General features: G+C 35.2%; 2 protein-coding genes across 2 annotated transcripts in view; both read left to right on the top strand.

The window, feature by feature from the left end:
- LOC142343132 (mitochondrial carnitine/acylcarnitine carrier protein-like) overlaps nucleotides 1–1,325 on the top strand; it is a 9,822-nt gene extending 8,497 nt beyond the window's left edge. The window contains 4 exon segments of the mRNA XM_075394819.1: nucleotides 85–148; nucleotides 151–260; nucleotides 263–320; nucleotides 899–1,325. Coding sequence (XP_075250934.1) covers nucleotides 85–148; nucleotides 151–260; nucleotides 263–320; nucleotides 899–1,119 — 453 coding nt within the window. The 3' untranslated portion in view covers nucleotides 1,120–1,325.
- A 300-nt stretch (nucleotides 1,326–1,625) lies between these two features.
- LOC142343131 (uncharacterized) overlaps nucleotides 1,626–23,690 on the top strand; it is a 46,937-nt gene continuing 24,872 nt past the window's right edge. The window contains exon 1 of the mRNA XM_075394818.1: nucleotides 1,626–1,864. Coding sequence (XP_075250933.1) covers nucleotides 1,634–1,864 — 231 coding nt within the window. The 5' untranslated portion in view covers nucleotides 1,626–1,633. The remainder of the gene's footprint in view (nucleotides 1,865–23,690) is intronic.

Genomic DNA, 23,690 nt, shown 5'->3' with positions numbered 1-23,690 from the left:
ATATATATATATATATAATATATATATAATATATATATATATAATAATAATATTATTTATCCAATTCAAGTGTATCTTGTTTAGCAATACGCTGGTCCAGTGGACTGTGCCAAACAGATCTACAGAGAGGGAGGTCTCCGTAGTCTGTACAGGGTTCCTGTGCCACTCTACTGAGAGATGTGCCTGCTTCAGGCATGTACTTTGCCTCATATCACTCCATACAGCGAATCATGCGGAGAGGCGACCCTGATAAGCATCTTTTCCCAGCGCTCAGATATTAGTGGCCGGTGGATTTGCAGGCGTCTTCAATTGGCTAGTCGGTGAGAAGTGTTTTAGGAAAATCATTCACTTATTAGCTACCGCATAGATTAGCGACCTTGGAAATTTTGAAAAACTTATAAAGCTAAAGATATCTTATTTTTGTCACTGACAAAGTTTTGACTACTAACCAGAAAGAAAGAAAGAAAAGTTAATTTTGTTGCTCTATGTTTATCAATAAAGATCACACACAAACAACGTGGAGAAATAACGGGACAGTCAGATCTTTTTCAATTTGCCCAAAATAAATTAAGGACTAAAATACGATGACTTGCTATACGTTCGCTAAATATGTTTAATAGCCCTGAGCTTCTCAGTGGGCTATTATAGCGCTCCTATTTTTGTTTTTTACCATTCAAAAAATTTTAATTGTATTTGGCACTGTCTTTTTTAAGATCTGATCACACGTTTTCATTTTTGAAGTCAAATTGGAGTGGTGACAGGACAAGCTTTACTAAATGGCTTTTTTGAGGTTGGGCTCTGAGTTTATTGCTTCAGAATAGCATACAGTGAGGCTATCGCAATGTTAACATTATTTTGAGCAGCATGGCTGAAAGATTTCATTAGTAATTTTGTTCAGGCATGCCAGCAGATGTTTTGAAAACGAGGTTCCAGACTGCACCTGTGGGTATGTACCCCAAGGGAGTGAGGAGTGTCTTCTCTGAGCTGATGAGGAAGGAGGGAATTCTAGCTCTCTACAAGGGTATCACTCCTGTCCTCGTCAGGGCATTCCCCGCCAACGCTTGCTGCTTTTTGGGATTCGAATACGCAAACTGGTTTTTAACTCTAATTGGATTATAAGTTGTTGCTGCTTATTTTGAACTTATCCTTTTCGAAGACCGATTCTCTGTTGCAGATGGCAGAAAAATAATAAACAATTTGCTTATCAAGTAGAAACATATAGATTCTATATAATATTTAATACTTATTGTACAGTGTTTGCATTTATTTGGTATTCAATGAATTCTAAGCCTCAAAAGTTCTCAATTCACTGCGATGTGATTCGAGTTACACGTTACACACTCATAGAAACTGTTGAGCTAATTTTGACTTGCTGTAAAAACTATCAGTTTGAACATGTATGTTCATTAAATCCTGTAACTTTATACTGGATTGTATATTATTTTTTACTCAATAAAAGAGGCCAGTAAGAGTTCTGAAACTGGGTTCCACTTCAATTTTTGGTGACTCAAATTGGTGACCGGTAAAGCCTTATCAAGTTACTCCGACAAAAAATATTCCATGCAAACAGAGTGCGTGAGGTCGGAAAGAAAGATTTAAAAAAGTGCTCCAAAAGACATAATTAAACGTTACAATGGCTAGAAAAGCTATTCTGACGCGACCTTTGCCGCAGACGTTGAACTCGGAAACGAAAGAGAAACAGAACGCAGTGTTGAGAGAGCAGCCGAGTTCTCACACTTTGGAAGTGAAGAAGTGCCAGAAGACAGTGTTGAGACAGTTCAGAAGACTCTCTCCGGTGTGTGATGCAATCAGGGAGAAATTTCACGTGAGAAAGAAAGTGGAAACTGTCGAGGATTTCTTCAAGGTGAACGCCTAAATGGTAACAGAAAAAATGAATTGTATTGGGGCGCTGTCTTTTTAGATCTGTTCACACATTTCAATGATTTTTGAAGTCAAATTGGATTAGTGATTTTGGTCACGCCGAAACAGGAAATGGAGCGGTTTCTCGGGGTGAAAAAACGAGTGGTTTTGCGGCGTCAAAGTTTTTCACTAATTTTAAAGTAGAGTGAGAAATCTATCTGAACAAAAATTCGCTTTCTCGCTAATGGTTTTGTGTTCACATGCGGCAATTTCACTTTGATCTTTACTGCTTTTCGATTTTTTGGATACAATTTTTTTTTCTAAACTATGTTCCCGATCCATTCTTAGTTCATTCTAGGCCTAGTTTTTTGTTTGAACCAATTGTCCATTTCTCGCTTATGATTTTTTCACATGCGGCATTTTGACATTGATTTTCCGGTTTTTATTATTATTTTGATCTCATTTTTTAAGAAATGGTTTTCCCAATTCACTCATAGTCAGTTCTAGGTCTAGTTTTTTGTTTAGTCAATGAAAATTCTTTGAATTGTACGTTAGGGCTTGTCCTATGCTTTTTTGTTTCGTCTGACGCTTTTCGTTTTACATTTGTTCACGCAGCAAAGCTGAAAATTATAATTTGCAGCCAAATTTTCTGAATGACTTCTTGCTCTCACCAACGGTATTTGCGCGCGTTACTTCATTTCTCTCTCTCTCTCTCTCTCTGGTAAAAGTTTTTCAATCAGTTACGTGATTAATAGCCGCCGTAAGCCTCTCAACGGCTATTATTTAGGCGCTCCATTTTTTACAAGTGTCTTGAAAGTTTGTCATTTTTTAGCTTTGCAACCTCAAGGGCCAAGGAACATCCTCTAGGATTCGAAAATAGGTAACTGTATAGCTTCTATTGGCCATGAAATGGTTTCCAATTTTTTAATATCTTGAATTTTTGCAGTTTTTTAATAAGATTTAGCAATTTTTTCAAGATTTTTAACCGGCATTTTTTCCGGCACCATGGGCCAAGGAATCTCCTCTAGATTTTGATAATAAATACTGCATAGTTGCTAGAGGTGATATATTGGTTATCAATTTTTTAATAAGAGTTTTGGCAAATTTTTGATAAAATTAAAATTTTTTTGAATACTGAAGATTATTGTCATGTTCCAAATTTATTGATCTTTGAGTCAGTGAAACTCTTCAAGGTTTGAAATAGAGATACTGGATACTCTTTGGAGACGATGAAATGGTTCTGATGATATTAATATCACAAATTTTAGCTAGATTTTTAAAAATTTGCAACTTTAATTTTTTTGAATCTTTTTTGTCATTTTCTGAGTTAAACAATCTTCACAGGCTTATGAAACTTTTTAAGGTCATTCAGATGGGATACGTGGGAGGATTCAACAGAACAAAGCATGGTTTTGAATATTTTATTTTCGCAAACCTTAGAAAATAATTTTTGCAATTAGGAATTTGTCATATGTCTCGAGTTTACCTACCTTTAGTGGATAATAAATCTCTCAAGACTTGTGCGTGAGTTAAATTTTTTTTCATTTTTGGCCTTCATGGTAAGAGCTTCAAGAGTTCTAGCAATGAATATTTTTTGTTTAATTTGTTTGATTGGTTTAGTTTCTCTACTTTTGAGATTGTCTTTTTGGATGGGATTGTTCAATTGATCTGGTGAGGTACATTAGTTGTCAGTTTTTCATTCAATTCTTTGGATTGTAATTAATGACTTGTCCTGCTGTGTTAATTAATTCGCTTAACCTTTTGATCACGGTTTTCGTTTTTCATAATTCACGATTTTGACGGTTGATTTACTTCACTCACTGTTTCAACTGAATGGATGTTAAATTCTTTCACGTATTAAATTACATAATGTAGGGAATACGGTCAAGGACAAATTGTTGCAAAATAAAAAAAAAACGGGATAAGCCGATAAAGCCTTGTTAAAAAGCCGCATGGCATTAGGTTAGCGAATTTCATTAAAGATATTGCTTGCTGGCATTAGTATTATGCATAATGGCCTTCAATTTAAAAGCTGAATTGAGTGTAATTTTGGAATATAACCAAATATGCAGAATTTACTCAACAAATACGAACACTTGGACGCTTAGAAAATCCTGTCAATATCTTTTATTTTTTTTCTGTTTGAATCACAATGTGCACCAAGCGGGTCAACGGCGGCTGTTTTCCGGCTAGTTGTCGGCTATGTTTAGGTTTCGATGATACGTGACTTACCTCATTCTTGACTTTTGCATTTTAAAACATAAGTTGAATTTGAATTAGTTCATGTTCAAAGGAACTCATGTATGTAATAAAGGCCCCCTAATGAAAAAGCTTCTTCGCACCGAGTTTTAACCAGCTTTATTAATTTATCGCTGAGTGTTTTTACATAGCTTTTTGAGCGGCGCGTCGATAAGTTTTTCAACTTATATCTATCTGTTTCTATCTTTTTTTTATGGCACGCAACTTTATTCTTTCGCTGCTATTCCGGCGATCTGCTGGCTTTGTTTTTAAACTTCTCCCTATAGTTTTTTGGTTCAATGTTTAGTTTGGAACTTTTATATAGTTTTCGCTCTTGAAAGGTGCCATTGAATTCTAGACGGCACTTTACAACGAAATAAGATCCTTTTTGGGTTTTTGTTTCTTGATTTGTTTGTTGTTTAATATACTTCTGCCATGTATTTAGTGGATAAAAACCTGAGCAGAAGCATTAGCATTGTGTGTTTAAAAACAACATATTGGAAGTAGGATCGTAGCATTTTGTTGATAGTTTTGTTCCAGATGTTTGTAGAGAATTAAGTTTTGACATTGTCCATCATTTTTTCCTTTTCCTGTTTTTTCCGTTTGAACTATTTTTTTTTATTTTCTGTAATTTGGTAGTCATTTAGTAAATGTAACTTGCTTGTTTCGCAAGGTTTTTTTGCTAACAGTTGAAAGTCATAATTTGTGAAAAAAAAACATCAGATGTTATCAGTTTTTGTTGTGAGGTACTCGTATAAGATGAGCTGACTGTTATTATTTCAAAGTGATTAGTAAGATTAATTTGGTGGTTGATTATGCGGGTTAAAATAGTCAATTTTCCACTTCGAGTCGTTTCCGGAATTCCTCTTTCGACTTTTTTTGTAAATGAGATGCCAAATTAGAGTGGTGATTTTAGTCACGCTGGAGTATTAAAAAAGCCGAAACAGCTATTCGGTTCGAAGCATGTTTTTTATTTGAACAAGTTTTAAAATGGAGTGAGAATTTGGTGTTTGCAGAATATTGCACAAGAATTTTGAGAATGACTCTTTACAAACAACAATCTATTGTTTCTGATGTCTTATCACTTACTATCATTAATGGCAACTCTGAATGGTTGCTATTGAGGCATACGTTAATCAAATTACTTGTTGCGGTTAACCTTTTTGTCAAAAAATATAACGAATGTTGGAACTTCGTCTGTGTTCTTCATTTTTGTCTTGTCAATTAGTTTCATTAAGTGTAGGTCTCATCGGTAGCTAATGAACCATTATTGAAACAACTAATGGTTAAAGTTTTTAGCGAATGGCTTTGATAACTTTGACACTATTTGTCTGCAGAAAAAAATTTAAGAACGTTTGAGTTTTGCATGTACTTGTCCATTTCATTGTCTTAGGAACTAATTCCATTAATGAAACGTCTAACTTGTTATTAATGAGGCTATAAATATTTGCCTGAATTCAAACCAGTGTTTCTCATGGATGGGAAACTATTATTTTCAAAGAACATGTGGATTTTCTTTTCCTGTTTAGTCGCTAAATCTCAAAAAAGTTTCTCATTAACCTTTGGCGACGTATTTTTAATTCAAAATTTTTGCTTATTTTTAGCTATTGTATTTAGCTCTTATTTTGGTGCCTTAGATAGCAATTGTTTTTGAATTTTTTTAGTGAATTTTTGAATCTTTTATTTGGTATTTTTTGTCCTTTTTCAATCTAAGGGAAATGAAGAGGTATTTTTGACTCTAAAGTTGTAAAGCGTTGAAGCCACTAATTTTCATAAAAAGACTGATTTTTCTCAAATTTGTGTCTTTTTGCGCCTTTTTTACTTTGTCGCTGATTGATTTCGTTGAAGTTGTTGAATGGTGTAAAACTCAGGATGCGTAGGATCAATAATTATATGGATTATTGGTGATATTTTCACGACACTAGTTTTTGGAAAAAATTATTGGCGATAATTTTTGATATTTTAAAATTATTTTCTGCTTATGTTTTTTGCGCATTTAAAATCATACGCTTTGTTGACTGACGATGTTTGATGTTGCTGGGACACTGTTGATGTTCAAGTCTTTTGTTAGTTCAATTCTGAGAGCTCTTAATCAAAAATTGTTCGGCGGGGCAATCTAAAATGAACACAGTTAATGCCGTTAATCAAAATATTTTGTCCTTTAAAATACTTTTGCAATAAAAATCAATTTCATTTTTTCGTTCTTTCAATCCCAATCGGGGTTATAAGAAGAAATGGCGGCTATTTGTGGCAATGTGCCGGGTTTGTTTCAAAATTTTTGAACTGACTTTTATGTAGCCTGTGTTTATGGTAACGGCCTTTTATTACGAAATGCATTCCATTCAGCTGCTTATAACGGGATGTGTTTTTCTATAACATTGTACATAGATTAGTCCGTTTTCGGCAGTTTTCTGTCCACCTTTTCTTAGTTTTTAGTTTTAGTTCTTTTTGTTATAAGGTTTTGATTTTTGCTTTTATTATCATCAGCCTTCTCATGCACCGCTAGAAATTCTAATTCTTGCTTTTAATATTAATTCAGTTATTTTTTGGAAGTTATTTTTTGTCAATTCAATCAAAAATTAGTATATAATTAATTGTTGAAAATTTATTTCAATTTTGATTAGATTGATTGTTTGAATTTAGTTATTAGTTTTGACAGTAAGACGCCTCATTAATTTTCAGGGCCTCACTAATTCTCCGAAGTCTCATTAATTTAATTAACTGGCTGATTTAGAGGCACTGATTGGAGAACATTATATTTCAGAACTGGTTCCTTATTTTTAATCTAGATAACCCTAAGTCTTTCAATTAGGAATTTCAGAGAGTTTACTTTCTGAAAGTTTGCCTTATATAATTTTTCTTCGTGAATGCAATTACGCGAATCAAGATCCTGGTGCAAAAATGCTAATGTTGGGAATTTAATTTTTTCAATGCTTTTCAAAAATGGCTCCAAGGTTCAAATTCAAGGTTCTGGCAATTTCTGTTATTTTGATTTTGGCTCTGCTTTGCTTGGAATTAAGTGGTCGAGGAAATTTTCTGAGCAAGTGCACCCGATTCGATGGTGACCACTGACTGGCACCGTGTACTGTGCCGTGCCGACCAAGTTGACTGTCACAATCTCTTGCGGCTAACTCAATGTTCCTTCTCGAGAAATGTTTGCGGCTTGTTGGACTTTTGCCCTGTTTACCAGCTATAGGCTTTAAGCATATCTTTATTTTGTCTACTGGTTGATGCTCACATGGTCACATTGGGCCGTGTCATATCTCACTGCTTCATTCGACATTTTCAAGAAAGGAGACCGATTTGACATCCACACTTCTCTTAAAGTAGGAAAATGAGTGAATTAGATAGAGACAAATTCATGTTATTTGCCTGTGTGCAAGCGACACTGAGGACGTCCAGAAGACTAATAGCCGATGAGCTACTAACAACATGAGTAAAAAGTTATTAACTTTTAAACTCTTCAAATGGACTCGTGTAAAATTCTTTATGAAGCTATTAATTCATCTCGTGTGCGTTGATAACGTATGCCTCCTCTTATCTGTAAGTATTTGCACGATTCTACTGTTATACTAACACGGCAGGAAGTTGTGTTAGCTGAGAAAGCAAACTCATAGAATGGCCGGGTTGGATAGTATTCATAGCTAGTCTTATTGAGCGTAGTACACAATTGTTCCATTTTTTAAAATGAGAGAATATATATGAGGCAGGCTTTTTGTTTTGTCAAATTTTCTCTTTTTGTTACGCATCGTAACGAAAAACACTGATTTGTAGCCTTCACCGGCTACTTTTGATTTTTTTAAAGTAACTTTATTTTTTTTTCTCGAAGATTGAAAAGGGGGATGTTTATAAAATTAGGAGAACAGGAACAGTAAGAAACTTGCGCTGAATGTGGGAGGGGGGGGGGGGAGTATTGAATTATTTTAATAATTTAGTTTTGATAAGTTATTTTACATTGTAGAAAAATTATAAATTATATCGGTTTACACAAAATTAAAATCAAAACGTGGAAATTTTCCTTATATAGTTTCAAAAACAAAATTATTCAAGAGAGAGAAAACCTAAGCAAGCGTTTATTAATAGCCGCACAGCGATAGCTGCGGCTGTTATTTGACTTCTCTTGGCTCTTGGTTTCTTACAATTCAAAGAATTTGAATTGTATTGGGGCGCTGTCTTGTTTTTAAGATCTGTTCGCATATTTTCATGATTTTTGAAGTCAAATTGGAGTGGAGAGTTTGGTCACACCGAAACAGGAAGTGGAGCGAAAAAGCGAGTGGTTTTGCGGCGTGAAATTTTTTCGCTCTAATTCTGAAGAGAGTGAGAAAAAGGTGTTTGAAGAAAAATTCGCTTTCCCGCGAGCAGCTAATGGACGTAGCATTAACTTATACAGATTCTTAATCAAAATATAACATCTCATCTGTTAATGAAAAGATTTTTAGGAGTTTTCTTGGTCTTTTTTTACTGTTGTTTAGACTGCAGATCTACAAAGCTATTGCGGTTATTATCTAACAATCTGCCAGCTATGTTTTTTTTTGTATTTTACAAAGTTTTTGGTATGACCGAAACAGAAAATGCTAAAAATACGGAAAACGAATAAAAAGGACAGCTAAAAGTTTATAAAAGGAAAAAGAAGAGAAACTTTTACTTATCTTATTTCAATTCTTAAACTATTTCAAAATACAATACATTGTAGTTCCTGCCTGTGGTCTTTTTTGCAACTAAATCCAATTTATCGAATGTGATATTGGTGATTTACACGAAAACTATAGGAAATAAATTTTCTAAAAAACGACGATAAGACAGACACACACAAAAATTGAAACACATCTTTCATCTTATGCTGTTTTCTCTAACTCATTGACCAATTTATTTTATAGGCAAATTTGAGTCTCTTTTGTAGAGACTATTTGGTTCAATGGAGGCAGTATTTCAATTTCATAACTTTTTCCATTTGGGAGAAAGATCGAACAAAACCTAAGGAAAAATTTTCGTCATTTTCTGTGGATAGGCACGCTAAATATAATACCATAGTTAACGTCACAATTGATTCAACAGAAAATTGCCGAGTTGACATAAAAATTGACATCGGGGGACAGAACAAGAAAGAATCTAGTCTCTTGAGAAAGAAAGAGAAAGCTCTTTTTTATTTTATCTTGTGTTGCTTTTTGTTGATGCTCAGCTATCTTTCTGATTTAAGCTTTCAATTGGCCTGCTTTTGACTTCTCATTTTAAATAACACACAATGTGAAGCAGTAACAAGTATATTTTCGATTTTTTATTAACACTTTCATATAACAAAAATTTTTGCTTTCATAACATAAATCTAGAAACTTTCTGGAAAAGTACACGCTCATGTTTTTATGCCTAGGTCTTAAATTTTAGAGTATTTTAGTTTTACATTAAACTGAAGGGACTCTTTGAGGGTCGTCCATAATCATAATTAACACGAGAAAACAATCAGTTGAGGAAAGTAGGAAAAATGTTCTTCTTTTTCAATTTATTTCAGAGACTTCAATTTACTTTTAATGCTTGAGCTGTACAATTGGTCTCATTGATTATCACTGAAATTGGTTTCATATCCAATTCAATGGAAATTCTATATGAATCCTGTCAATGTTTTCAATTTAAATATAATAATTATTTAAACTATACAGAAAATGTTATTTTTCATAATAACAGCAAAATAATTTTCCAAAACAAGTCTTCCTGGTGATTCATTGTCCAACCTGGTTTTTATTTTAATTGATCAAAAATAGAAACATTTATGTTTCTCAGCAGTGCTCTGTTCTTTTAATTGACGTTTGGTAAAAGTTTGTAAATTTAAACACACTTTCTCGAATTGATCCAAAATTGGTTGCAATATGACATCAGCATACACCAAAGTTGTTCAGCGTTAAGTAATTGATATTCAGAAGCGTTTTTTTTAAACTTATCAAAAAGATAATATTTTTTATTATATTCGACTTTTTCGATTTATTCATTAAAAAATTTCGATTGGTGAGCCTTTTGAAACATAAGTATACACCAGTTCACTTTTAGTATTCAAACATAAGTAGACACCAAAATTAAGACATACCTGATTCCAACAGCGTGATTTTATTGACATACAATTCATTAATTGTTTTAATCAGAAAATTATTTAAAATTTGTTCTAATTGTAACGTAAACATTGAAATATCAGAAAATTTTGCCAAAGTTTTGTTACGAAGTTTTGCAAAAATGAGTGTAATGAAACATATATTCTAGACTTTTGGTTGCTCATATTTGGTTGCGACTTCTTGTCAGATGTATTTGGGAAAGAGTAACTCTCAGGTTTTTGGCGGTAATTTTAATCATCAGCAAATGTCATGCTTTTCTTGAGTTCCCAAGGTCATTGGGAACATGCTCCAAGAAGGAGGGCAGGGGTTGAAGATCATCTTGATTGTTGTTTGATCCGATATCCTTGAACCTATATAATTGGAAATGAAAACACTGTAAGGGTAATAACATCAAAGGGGGTGGATGTAGCTCATGTTGCCTAGGACCGGAGCGAAAATTTGAGTTAAAAAACTACGGAGAAAAAACCCGTGCGAGGCCGGCGACCGGACGCACGAACGAGCCGTAAGCCGTTTTTACTTTGGCAACTCGTACTTCACCGTCTCGTCCAGGGGATGTTTCCACAACTCTTCCAAGGGGCCAGATTCCTCTCGGCGTCAAGTCTTTGAGTACCCACACAACATATCCAACTTTCAGAGGAGGCTGGTTGTTGTCTGTCCATTTACGTCTCTTGAGTGATGTCGGCAGGTACTCCTTAATCAAACGCCGCCACACGTGGTTCATCAACTGCTGCACGTGCTTCCAGTTCTTGAAACTAGCTGGCTGTTGGTCTCCAAATTTTCAGGGTGGCAGGGAACTGTAAGGGCGTTGAATGAGGAAATGGTTAGAAGTGAGTGGTTCTTCGTTTTCAGGCTGATCAGCAACGTTTGTCAAGGGTCTGGAATTCAGGATGGCTTCAACTTCAACCATTATTATCTCAAAGATGTCGAAGGAGAGACGCTTAGATCCTAGAATGATTAAGAGTGTCCTCTTGGCGCTCTGAATCAATCGCTCCCACACGCCACCAAAATGAGGGCCGTATGGTTGGTTAAATTTCCATGTGGTTTTGACTAAAGCTAGGGCTTTATAAATCTTGTCTTTGTCTAAAGCCTTAACCGACTTCTCCAGCTCTTCAGAGGCGCCGACAAATGTTTTTCGTTATCGCTGCACAATAAAGTAGGTTGGCATTTTCGGCAGGTGAATCGTCGATATGCATTGAGGAAGGTGTCTGTATTTAAATCTGGATATGTTTCTAAATGGACTGCTCGCGTAACGAGGCATGTAAAAATAAGTCCATAATGTTTCTCGATTTTGGCTTGTTTGTCCTCAATATAAAACGGGCCAAAAAATCCAGTCCTGTGTTGGCAAACGGAAATTTGGTTTCTTCTGTGGGGTAGCGGAATGCAGGAAGTGGGGCAATTATTGGTTGTATATTTTGAGTGTCAAAACGGCGACACAGAAAACATCGGTATTTTATTGAAAGTAGTGTTTTTCGAAGTCCTATGACGTAGTAGCGTTGTTGTACGAATGCTTTGACCGGTTCTGTTGCTTGATGAGCACAAACTCTGTGCGCTTGTTCAAGGTATAGTCTCGCAATCTTTTCCTTTGCCTCCAAGATTATTGGACAATTTTCGATCTCCAATTCTGTTGGGGCAAATAGGAGACGGCCACTAGATCGTAGGAGTCCATTTTGGTCAATTATTGGATTTAAATTTCTCAATTTGCACTTGGCGTCTAACTTTGGTCTTCTTTTCAATGCGTTGATTGTTGAAGAGAAAGCATTGTTTTGAGACAACTTGAGCAGAACATTTTGAGATGAACAAACATGATCTTTAGTGTACTGACATTCGTTGGAACAATTCTTTTTAGCTCTGTAAATTAAATTGAAAACAGTTGCGAGGGTTAAAAGTAGCTTATTCTATGTTGAAAAGCGGTTCGGGTCTATAACATGTGTGATTGCTGATTTTTTATTTCTGGCTACGGCAACTACGGTTGAAATCTTTTTCATATCTTTCCAAGAACTTTCAGTGTTTTGCAAAAATTGTGGTGCTGTAAGCCATTTCGTGGGGATTTCTGATGGCTCAAGGCCACGCGTTCCATGGTCGGCTGGATTAAAATTAGTTGGGACATGATTCCACTCATCGGTTTTAGCTGTTTTCTTAATTTCTTCGAGTCGATTTGAGACGAAAACGTTTTGTTTCTTAGTTGAACTGATCCAATTTAAGACAACACGACTATCAGTCCACAAGTAGACTTTTTCAAATTTTAAGCTTTTAGCTTTTAAGCTTTAAGAAAGCTTTTAGCTTTCTTCATAAGTGTTGAGCTCTGTAAGTCTGCTGTGTATCCCAGGTATTGGAAAGCTTGCACTAAACGTTTCAAGAACAAAGCAAAGGCTACAAAGTTTTGCTTGTTATAGTCATTAGTTGATTTCCAGTTTTCCAATTGATTTATGAAGGCATTCAACACTTTTGTAGGATCACCAAAACATGACATGAGATCGTTTAAAGATGTGCTATAATAGGCAGGATCACACGAATACGCTTGCATGACATCTTTTGCTTTTCCAGTAACTGCATTTGGCAGGTAGGTGATACGATGTGTGTCAGTAATACTGGTGTTGTTATGTACGAGGCAAAAAAAGTTATTTATCCATTCGTGGTACTTCCATGGGTTGCCATTAAAAATTTGAATTGTAAGAGGTGGTAATTTTATTGAGTGTTTACTCGTTGGATTTTGCCAATATGGAGCTGTGTTTGAGGTCCACGGTTAAGAATTGATTTCAAATGAAGGGTGTCTGAACCTTTCATTTGATATTGGATGTAATACGCTGGAAAATTGATGTGAATGTGGTAATTGTGACTCGGGATTTTGCTCTACTGAAGGCAGTGCTTGTGGGGGAAACGTTGAGATTGAATGAGCAATGGGAACACTTTCAGTTATTGTTTTTGAACAGGCGGTTTGTTGAACACCGAATGGGTTGAGAGGCTCAATGCCTACGGTTTTGATTTGTGACTGTGGCTGGAATTGAGTAAAGTTTCCTGGTAAAATTTTATTCTCTGTTTTTTTTTAATTCCTGTCCATTATGCAATGATAAAGAAAATATGTTAGAAGTTTGAAAAATGTTTGCGTTTTGGCAGGAATTTTCAGAGAACTGATTAAAGTTTGTCATTGTGTTACTCAGTTCAATTGGTTGTTTTGTCTGTTGCGGATCAAAATCTAGATTCTGTGAGTTTTCTTGACTGTAATATTTGACAGTACTGGGATTCATCAAGCGCGAATTATGTGTTCCTTGGTATTTGGAACAACCCATGCACTTTGGTTCAAACGTTTGCGTCTGAAACCGTTCCTCGGCGATATCTCGAGAAAATTTAGCTAGCATGTTTTTTGACTGAAATTGGTTATTAAAGTTTTCCTGAGGAATATGGTTTTGAAATTTATTTTGCGTGCTTACAATACTAAGCGGCTGGACTGACTCATTGTCTGCTTTTAGCTGCTGCTGGTTGACTGTAAAATTATCAACAGCAGATAACGTTGTATCAATGAGAGCAAAACGATCGAAAGTTTTTGCGACGGTCGTCTCAGGTTTCGCAAAATTTTTATCCGAGTGTTTTACTTCTATTTTGGATTCCAACGTGTTATCGATGTTAATTGGTCTGAATAAACTTGCTGTACTCATTCCCATAAAAAGCGGATTCTCATTGTTGCCATTAAAAAACTTTGACAACATTGGTTTGGTCGTGTGGCATTCAGACAAAAACAGTGATGGTTACTCCGGTCTCGGTGGTAAAGGTGGTGTTTTGTTGGAGAATGATGAACGTTCTGGGTTGCTTGCTTCTGGAATCTCGTTCATTGATGGTGAGCATCTCCTTGAGGTTGGATATCTGGCAGTCGTTTGAGTTATTATACTGACATCATCGCGTATCCTAGTTGAAGATTGGCTGAGTAGTCCATCGTCATCTAAACTGTCAACTTCGTGTTCAAATTTCTCTAGACGTGACAGAAGGTTTGAATATCGTTCCGTGACAGATGAAGTGCTGCTGGAGTTCGGACTTTCCTTTAACGCGCCATCAAGTGTTGTTTTCAGCTCGTCAACATTTGCTTTTGCTTTAGTGATGAGCAGGGTGAGTGATCTAAAACTCTTTTTCTGATCGATTGCAGTTTGTAAGAGGTCCAGCTTGCTTTTCAAACTCAGCTCTGCAATTTTGAATTTGTTTAACGCGTACTGACAACTTTGACTGTTCATCTTTGTCATCTTGCTCTTGTTGATCTTTTTCGTACTAACAGGTAAAAAACGGCTTCGAAACCGGCTGCGACGCAAATTTTAAAGTTGAAAAGCAATGTTTATGACGCTGTGAGGCTAATCAACCCCAGGTTTTTTTAAAAAATTGCGACGCCACTTTTCCGAAAAATAGAATCCTAAATTTTTTTTTGTGCTAAATCTAGCTAGTTTTATCTAAAAAAAGAAAAATAACCGTGTGCGCGCGCTTGTTTCGTTATTTCATTAAACACGACCCAATAATTGTTACAACTTGGGGAAATCAAGATTTTCTTATGAATAGAATAAGTGTATGGCTCTTGAATAGTTTTTGTTACAATCTTTTACAAGGACAAACCATATTTGAAAAAGGAACAAAAAATGCTTAGAGGTTGCTACTGCTTAGACCCTGTGTTGAAAAAGTTTAAAAGTTATTGTTTTTTTTGCGGTGCGATTAGGCAACGTGAGCTACAGACAAGCAGACAAGACAACTCGATTTGTACTGGGGCTCGTTTGAAACTCTTTCCTCTTAAGTTGAACTGCTTGCTTCTTGTTTTCTTTTCAAAACTTTTGAAGTCTTTACTTTGAATATTCCTTCCGCTCTTGTAACTGCTGATACTAAGTTTTGAAGATCATCTACTATGGTAAGTACTGACACCAAAAATGCTCTCTTCTTCTATCTGGTGACTACTGAGACCGAAAAGGGGCAAGAGGACTTCTTTCGGCAACTTTTGGGACCGCGGACAGAAAGAAAGAGACGTTTGAGTTTTGCAACTCAAAGGGATCATTTTAGTGAGCAAATTTAAGAGGGGAGTTATTTCGAGCTTTTGATTTTCTTGCTTTTGAGCTAAAGAAAAGAGTTTTTAATTTTTTTTCATTTTTCTTGAGGAGTTGTTTTCAGTGCGTACTACCCCATTAAGAAGGCGCGGGGCTAGTGGTATACACAAATTGAAAACAAAAAAATGTGATTGTCTGGTCTCTTAGGAATACATACTACCCCATTAACTAGGCTCGCGGCTAGTAAAATGCAATTTTTTTGTGAAAGAAGCAATTTCGCAAATGTTCTGTTGCCTCTTTACTAAATGCAAAATCGAAATACTAAAATTGAAGCTTGTTTTAAACCAAACTCAGGGGGCTCAAATTATAGATTTTCTAAGATCTACTAATTGTATTTCAAAACGTCAGGAAAACATTTTTTTGAATTTTTAAAGTCAAAGATGCAATTTTGCTAAATATAAGCTGCTTCCTTACTAAAATGCAAAATTGATAAACTAACTTTAAAGCTTGTATTATGGCAAACTGAAGGGGCTCAATTAACGGGTTTTTATGGATTTAGTAATCGTATCTATCGAAATGTCAATAAAACGTTTTTTGAATCTTTAAAGTCAAAGATGGAATTTTTTGTCAAATTCTAGTTGCCTCTTTGCTAAAATGCGAAACCCATAAACTAACTTTGAAAATTGTATTATAGCAGACTGAGGGAGCCCAATCAATAGATTTTCTTGGATCTACTAATTTTTTATATCATAACGTAAAGAAAACGTTTTTTGAATTTTTAATGTCAAAGATGCAATTTTTGCCAAATTCTAGTTGCCTCTTTGTTAAAATGCAAAACCCATAATTTAACTTTGAAACTTGTATTATAGCAAACTGAGGGGGCCCAATCAATAGGTTTTCTTGGATCTACTAATTGTTTATATCATAACGTAAAGAAAACGTTTTTTGAATTTTTAAAGTCAAAGATACAATTTTTGCCAACTTCTAGTTGCCTCTTTGTTAAAATGCGAAACCCATAATCTAACTTTGAAACCTGTATTATAGCAAACTGAGGGAGCCCAATCCATAGGTCTTCTTGGATCTACTAATTGTTTATATCATAACGTACAGAAAACGTTTTTTGAATTTTTAAAGTCAAAGATGCAATTTTTGCCAAATTCTAGTTGCCTCTTTGTTAAAATGCGAAACCCATAAACTAACTTTGAAACTTGTATTATAGCAAACTGAGGGGGCCCAATCAGTAGATCTTCTTGGATCTACTAATTGTTTATATCATAACGTAAAGAAAACGTTTTTTGAATTTTTAAAGTCAAAGATGCAATTTTTTGGCAAATTCTAGTTGCCTCTTTGCTAAAATGCAAAATCCATAAACTAATTTAAAAACTGGTATAAAAACAAACTGAGGGGGCCCAGTCAATAGGTTTTCTTGGATTTATTAAAAAGTTTTCATTAAAATGTTGGAATAACTTTTTTTGATTTTTGACCATCAAAAAAGCACTTTTGCGACTTTTTCGTTTTTGAGCGAAATTTTTACATAAACAACTCAACTTAAAAAAGTCAATTTAAGGTTCAACTGAAGTGCTCTATTAAACTAGTAATATTACTGTCATGTAGATTTTTTGCGACAAGTTTAGAAAAATGGTTTTGTAAACTTTTCTGATGAAAAAAACGCTATATCAGTGTTTCGCACAATCAGTGTGTTTTTTGTTGCTAAATGCTGACATATGGTTTCTCATGGCTATTTCTTTCATAAATCATCAACAAAAGCTCGTTGGGGGACAATTTTCATGTTTTGAGATTTTTGTCGCAAAAAAATTCAAGTTTTTTGGATACGTCTAACCGGGAAAGGGACTTCTGAGGTGACGTCTGGGACCTCGGGCTATCATCTCTTGGTGATGTCTGCAACCAAAAAAAAGTCAGGCCTTCTTGATCGGGTGACGTCTGGAGCCCGTGAAAAAAAATTTCCTCGTCTTTGGTGACGTCTGAGACCAAAAAAAAAACATTGTCTGGGGAGTCTTTTCCTGATGCTGATTGTCTTCCTCGTGATCAGTATTGGTCTAAGAACCCAATGAATTCGGACACTTGGTACGATTTCTTTGTCCCTTCGTCCTTGGGGGTTTGGTCTTTTCTTGATGCTGATTGTCTTCGTCGTGATCAGTATTGGTCTAAGAACCCATTGAATTCGGACACTTGGTACGGTTTATTTGTCTCTTTGTCCTTGGGAGGGGGGGGGGGGTGATGTCACCCTCTTTGTTTTGAAAATATTCCGTTTCAGAAGGTAGACTATGTTTCTTAATCACGGAGGTAGGTCTCCAATTTATGTAATGAAACATATATTCTAGACTTTTGGTTGCTCATATTTGGTTGCGACTTCTTGTCAGATGTTTTTGGGAAAGAGTAACTCTCAGGTTTTTGGCGGTAGTTTTAATCATCAGCAAATGTCATGCTTTTCTTTAATCAACACCTGTTGCGATAACAGCAGTTAAATAAACTGCCATTGTAATAAAATTTAATGCCCGATCGACACTGGAAAAACACTTCAACATTAGACTACGATTTTCTCACACTCTTTTCTCGCCACTGTTACTAAGTAAACAGTGGCGAGAAAAGAGTGTGAGAAACCCGTAGTCTAATGATGGAAACAGTTTGATAAACTTGTAGTCTAAAAAACGTGTGTGGTGTATGTGGTGCGTATTGTGTGTGCGGCTTGGGTGGCGTATGTGCGGTGTGTGTGTGTGTGGTGTGTGTGTTGTGTGTGTGTGGTATGCGTGGTGTGTGTGTGTGTGGTGTGTGAGCGTGGTCTGCTGGTGAGTGTGTGGTGTGTTATCTGTGGTGTGTTATTTGTGTGTGTGTGTGTGTGTGTGTGCGTGTGTATGTCTGTGTGTGTGTGTTTGTACGTGTGTGCGTGCGTGAACGTGCGCGTGTGTCTGTGTTTGTAAGTGTGTGTGTTTGTGTGTGTGTGTATGTGTGTATGTGTGTGTGTGTGTGTGTGTGGGTGCGTGCGTACGTGTGTGAGTGCGTGAGCGTGCGTGTGTGTCTCTGTGTGTGTGTTTGTGTGTGTGTGTGTGTGTGCGTGTGTGTAAGTGTGTGTGTGTATGTCTGTGTGTGTGTGTGTGCGTGTTTGTACGTGTGTGCGTGCGTGAACGTGCGCGTGCGTCTGTGTTTGTAAGTGTGTGTGTTTGTGTGTGTGTAAGTGTGCGTGCGTGTGTTTGTGTGTGTGTATACGTGTGTGCGTGCGTGAGCGTGCGTGTGTGTCTGTGTGTGTGTGTGTGTGTGTTTGTTTGTGTGTGTGCGTGTGTATGTCTGTGCGTGTGTGTGTGTTTGTTTGTTTGTTTGTGTGTGTGCGTGCGTGTGTGTGTGTGTGTGTGTGTTTGTGTGCGTGCTGTTGTGTGTACTTGGGTGCATGTGTGCTTGTGTACGTGTGTGCGTGCGTGAGCGTGCGTGTGTGTCTCTGTGTGTGTTTGTTTGTGTGTGCGTGTGTGTGTGTTTGTGTGTGCGCGCGCGTGTGTGTGTGGGTGTGTGTGTATGTGTGTGGGAGAGGGGAGGGGGGGTGCATGAGGGCAAAACGAATAACAGATCCGAAGAAATATCACTTACCTTTGAAAGTGTAATTTTCCACAAAAATAAAAATGAGAAACCAATGAAACTTCAGTCAATTTCGAAATGATCGCAGCAGGCGTTGATTAAAAAAATTATCACACGGTTGTTATCGCCCTCGACGTTATCATAACACCTCGGCTTCGCCTCGGAGTTTGATAACTTCTCGGTGGCGATAACAACCGTGTGATAATATTCATGAGTTCCCAAGTGGAGTCAGGCATGACTTCCAAAAAGAAATATTTAATATTTGAAAGACTTTATTCAGAAAAAGACTGAAATACTCTTTCCTGATTGGATAAAAATGATATATTATTTTATCCTTCTTTCCCTTTATGTGTTTACCCATCTACCCTCTCTCAGCAGAAGAGAAAGTAATTTAGTCAGTACCAGTCACCATCCTGATTTAATAATAGAGTATATTTCTCTCTCTCTACTCCGCTCTTGTTTTGTATTGAGATAAACGTTAGACCGTAGCATTGGGGCCCGTGCACCGTCTACTGAAGCTCAGATAGAAGAGTAACAGACTAGAGGAATAGAACTTTAGTTAGTCAGGTAAGCCTTAAGATTAACTAGTATTCTTGAGACAACCATAAGACAGTTCAGGAAGTACCCTAACAAAGGTAAGCTCTAGAACACGTCTTATCTGGTGCGACCAGTGCTGAACTAAATTGGGTAAACAATTATAATTTCTGAGGGATATAACAAAAACTATTGTTAGAAAAACAGAACGGATTAAAATTCAAAGAATAACAAATGGCTTCCAAATTTGATACACAATCAAACCATAATAACGAATTAACACCTTTTGTTATCGCAAATGATTGTCCACAAGAAAATACAGAATTAATTTACAGAATAATCCTAAATTTGAAGAGAAACCTCTTCAAAGAGACAGATCATATACAACAAATAAAAATCAACCGCAACCATTTGACACACTATCTACCAGTAATACTACTGAATAGTGATAGATACAACAGAAACTATACATTTGTATTAACAAATGAAAATAACAACAGAAGAACATATTTTAATTTCCAAAATGAAACAACATTATCGGAAATGCTAAAAATATTTTTAAAAAGACATGAAGAATCACAGGATAGAACAAAACTAACAGCAATAACATCCACAACATACAACATAATAAGAAACACAAGTGGATATCTCAATGAAAGTCGTCAACAGGTACAGTCTGTGAATGACAGATTAAGATTTGACATCAAAAACTATAATAATTGGCTGACAAAAATAATAGAACTAAAACCAGAAATAAAAACAGCATCAATGGATATCATAAAAATAGTATCTGAATTTACTTTCCTCTTTTGGTTAGACAATTTTGAACATATAAACGAAAAACGAATACAGTTCGGAGAGACATATGAAGTAAACCAGAGTACAACAAATATTAATGAAGATCTAAAACAAATGAATATAGCCTGTAATAAAATAAATGAACTTAATCGAAACGACTTAGAACAATTCGAAGGAACAATATGCAATGTTCTAAACGGAATTAACAATACATATGACAAAAAGAATTTTAAAGGAAGACCAAAGTTTGCACTGTTTTGTAGCTATTGTAGCTCACATGGACACACAAAGGGAAGATGTTTCAAGAGACCACGTCGAGGTAGTGTTACAAGACCGAAAGAAAGATCATTTTACAGTCACATGAGAAACAATCAAAACTTACCAAATAGAAGAATTGACTCAAATAATGTCAATGGCAGACAACTACCACCGACATCACCAATATATAACAACTCCAGAAGTCGGACACCATACAGATCACATTCAAGAAATAACTACCATAATAGAAATTCCAGAGATAGTAGAAACAATCAAGGATATCAAAGATCAAATAATTATAATAACAGAAGTACTAGTTATAACAGGAATAACTACAATAGAAACAGAAGCAACAGTTATCATAGAAGCAACAGCTATAACAAATACAATAATAATAATAATAATAATAACAGATCAAATTCAAGATACAATGACAGAAATAATTCAAGACAACAATCACCTTATAATAGTAACAAAAACAATAATCATAATAATCGACAAAGATACAACAGTAGAGATTCAAATAGAAACGATAACTATAGACAACGTTCTAATAGTAACAATAGAAATCATTCAAATAACAATAGCAGAGATAATAGAGGATACTCATCCCAACGAGAACAAAATAACAGACATTATTCAAAAGAACGGAGAAATGATGGAAACAACAATAGCAAAAACAGAATAAATAGCGTAGGACAAGAAAAATCAAATAACGATCCACCAGGAATCGACGAATATGAGTACACATCAGAGTCCTCAGACGAAGATCAGGAAATACTAGATAAATTTTACAATGCCAATGAAGATACATGCAATACTGTAATAAATACATTAGAAAGCAACCCAACATGGATATTACCAATGTATCAATATCAGAAATTTGAACAGGACTTTACAAAACAAAAACCTATGTTAGAAATAGATTTTCTATTGGATTCAGGAGCAACATTAAACCTACTAAATGAAGATACATGGAATGAAATCAAATACAATAACCCAGAAATGATATTGGACAAAGCAAGCAAAACACTAACAGCTGCAAATAATACAAAAATAGACACATTCGGAACAGTAACACTGAATTTAACACCAGACAGAATTTCTAACAATAGAAACAAACCACAAAACAATTTTTGCATGTACTTCTATGTAACACAATGCAATCATAATATACTGGGTACACCATTCTTCAAAGAATATATCGAGACGATAAATGTTAATACCAACAAACTAACATTAAATACAAATACAAATTTAGACAACGATATTATATTCTACATGAATAGTACTAAAGGTTATCCTTACTACTCTCGATTATACACAATCATTAATAGAGAAACAATCTATATAGAACCAAATCAACAGAAAAGCATAACATTTCCAATACCAATATTTAAACAAATGAAACACTCAAATGATAAAACAATACAGAAATCGAAATTCTATTTTGAACCAATAAACAAATATCATAACGTATCATTTACAGACATAAAGGATTTTTCCTCAGACGAAGAATACTTTATGGACATACTATTGATCAACAAAAATAGACACCGAATAACAATAAATACAGGACTCATTGGTTTCATGAACAGAAATATTAGCTTCAAAAAACAAGATAACGAACTATACCAAACAAACTCTATAGACTTATTCCAAGCACTATACCATCTGACATACGAAAATGAAAACGATATCGATGAAATATTAAACATACAAGAAAACGAAACTATTGAACAAGTCGCAACATTTGAAAGAAAACCAAACTTCAAATGCAAATTTAACATTAACAAATATTCAGAACAAGAAAAAGAATTCATAAAAATGTTTGATTTTCAACATTCACACTTAACACAAGAAGAATTTGAAAAAGTAGTAAAAATCATATTAGACTATAGACAAGTCTACGCAACAACAAAATTTGACGTAGGAAAAACAAAAGTAAAATTGAACTTACCAATAAAAAAAGATGCAATATTCAAAAAACAAAGAATAAGTAAAGTACCTATACATCTTCGAGAACGAATACAAAAACTATTAGATGTTCTCAAAAAATATGACATAATTGCACCTGTAAATAAAGAACAACTATCAACAGGAAATACATTCACAAACCCGGTAATAATACTACGAAAAGGAGAATCTTTAAAGATTGTACTAGACGCAAGATATTTGAACAGCATGATAGATGAATCAAAGTGCAACTGGCCAATTGAACCAGTTGATGTAGCTTTAACAAGAATAAACGGAACAATATTCACAACAGCAGATCTTAATAGTGCATATAACCAAATACCAAGTAGCTCTCATGGACACACAAAGGGAAGATGTTTCAAGAGACCACGTCGAGGTAGTGTTACAAGAAATACATCAACAGGAAATACATTCACAAACCCGGTAATAATACTACGAAAAGGAGAATCTTTAAAGATTGTACTAGACGCAAGATATTTGAACAGCATGATAGATGAATCAAAGTGCAACTGGCCAATTGAACCAGTTGATGTAGCTTTAACAAGAATAAACGGAACAATATTCACAACAGCAGATCTTAATAGTGCATATAACCAAATACCAAGTAGCTCACATGGACACACAAAGGGAAGATGTTTCAAGAGACCACGTCGAGGTAGTGTTACAAGACCGAAAGAAAGATCATTTTACAGTCACATGAGAAACAATCAAAACTTACCAAATAGAAGAATTGACTCAAATAATGTCAATGGCAGACAACTACCACCGACATCACCAATATATAACAACTCCAGAAGTCGGACACCATACAGATCACATTCAAGAAATAACTACCATAATAGAAATTCCAGAGATAGTAGAAACAATCAAGGATATCAAAGATCAAAAAATTATATCTTTAAAGATTGTACTAGACGCAAGATATTTGAACAGCATGATAGATGAATCAAAGTGCAACTGGCCAATTGAACCAGTTGATGTAGCTTTAACAAGAATAAGCGGAACAATATTCACAACAGCAGATCTTAATAGTGCATATAACCAAATACCATTAGACGAAGAATCGATGAGATATACACATTTCACAATTGGAAACGAACAATATTGTTTTAGAAGATTATTCTACGGAATGTCAATCGGACCAGCAGCATTTGCATCAATACTAACACATTTCCTTTACACTTTGACCAGAAAAGGAACAGTTATCACTTACGTAGACGATATCTTTATACAAACAAATTCTTATGACCAAATGTTTGAAACACTAATCGAATATCATAAAGTACTGCTTAAAGAAAATCTCAAAGCAGCACCCGATAAAACATACTTCATG

Source organism: Convolutriloba macropyga, chromosome 7 (assembly GCF_964194025.1).
Source record: "Convolutriloba macropyga chromosome 7, txConMacr16.3, whole genome shotgun sequence".
Taxonomy (NCBI): Eukaryota; Metazoa; Xenacoelomorpha; order Acoela; family Convolutidae; genus Convolutriloba; species Convolutriloba macropyga.
Note: the sequence above shows the minus strand (reverse complement) of the source record. Positions and strands in the feature narration are given on the sequence as shown.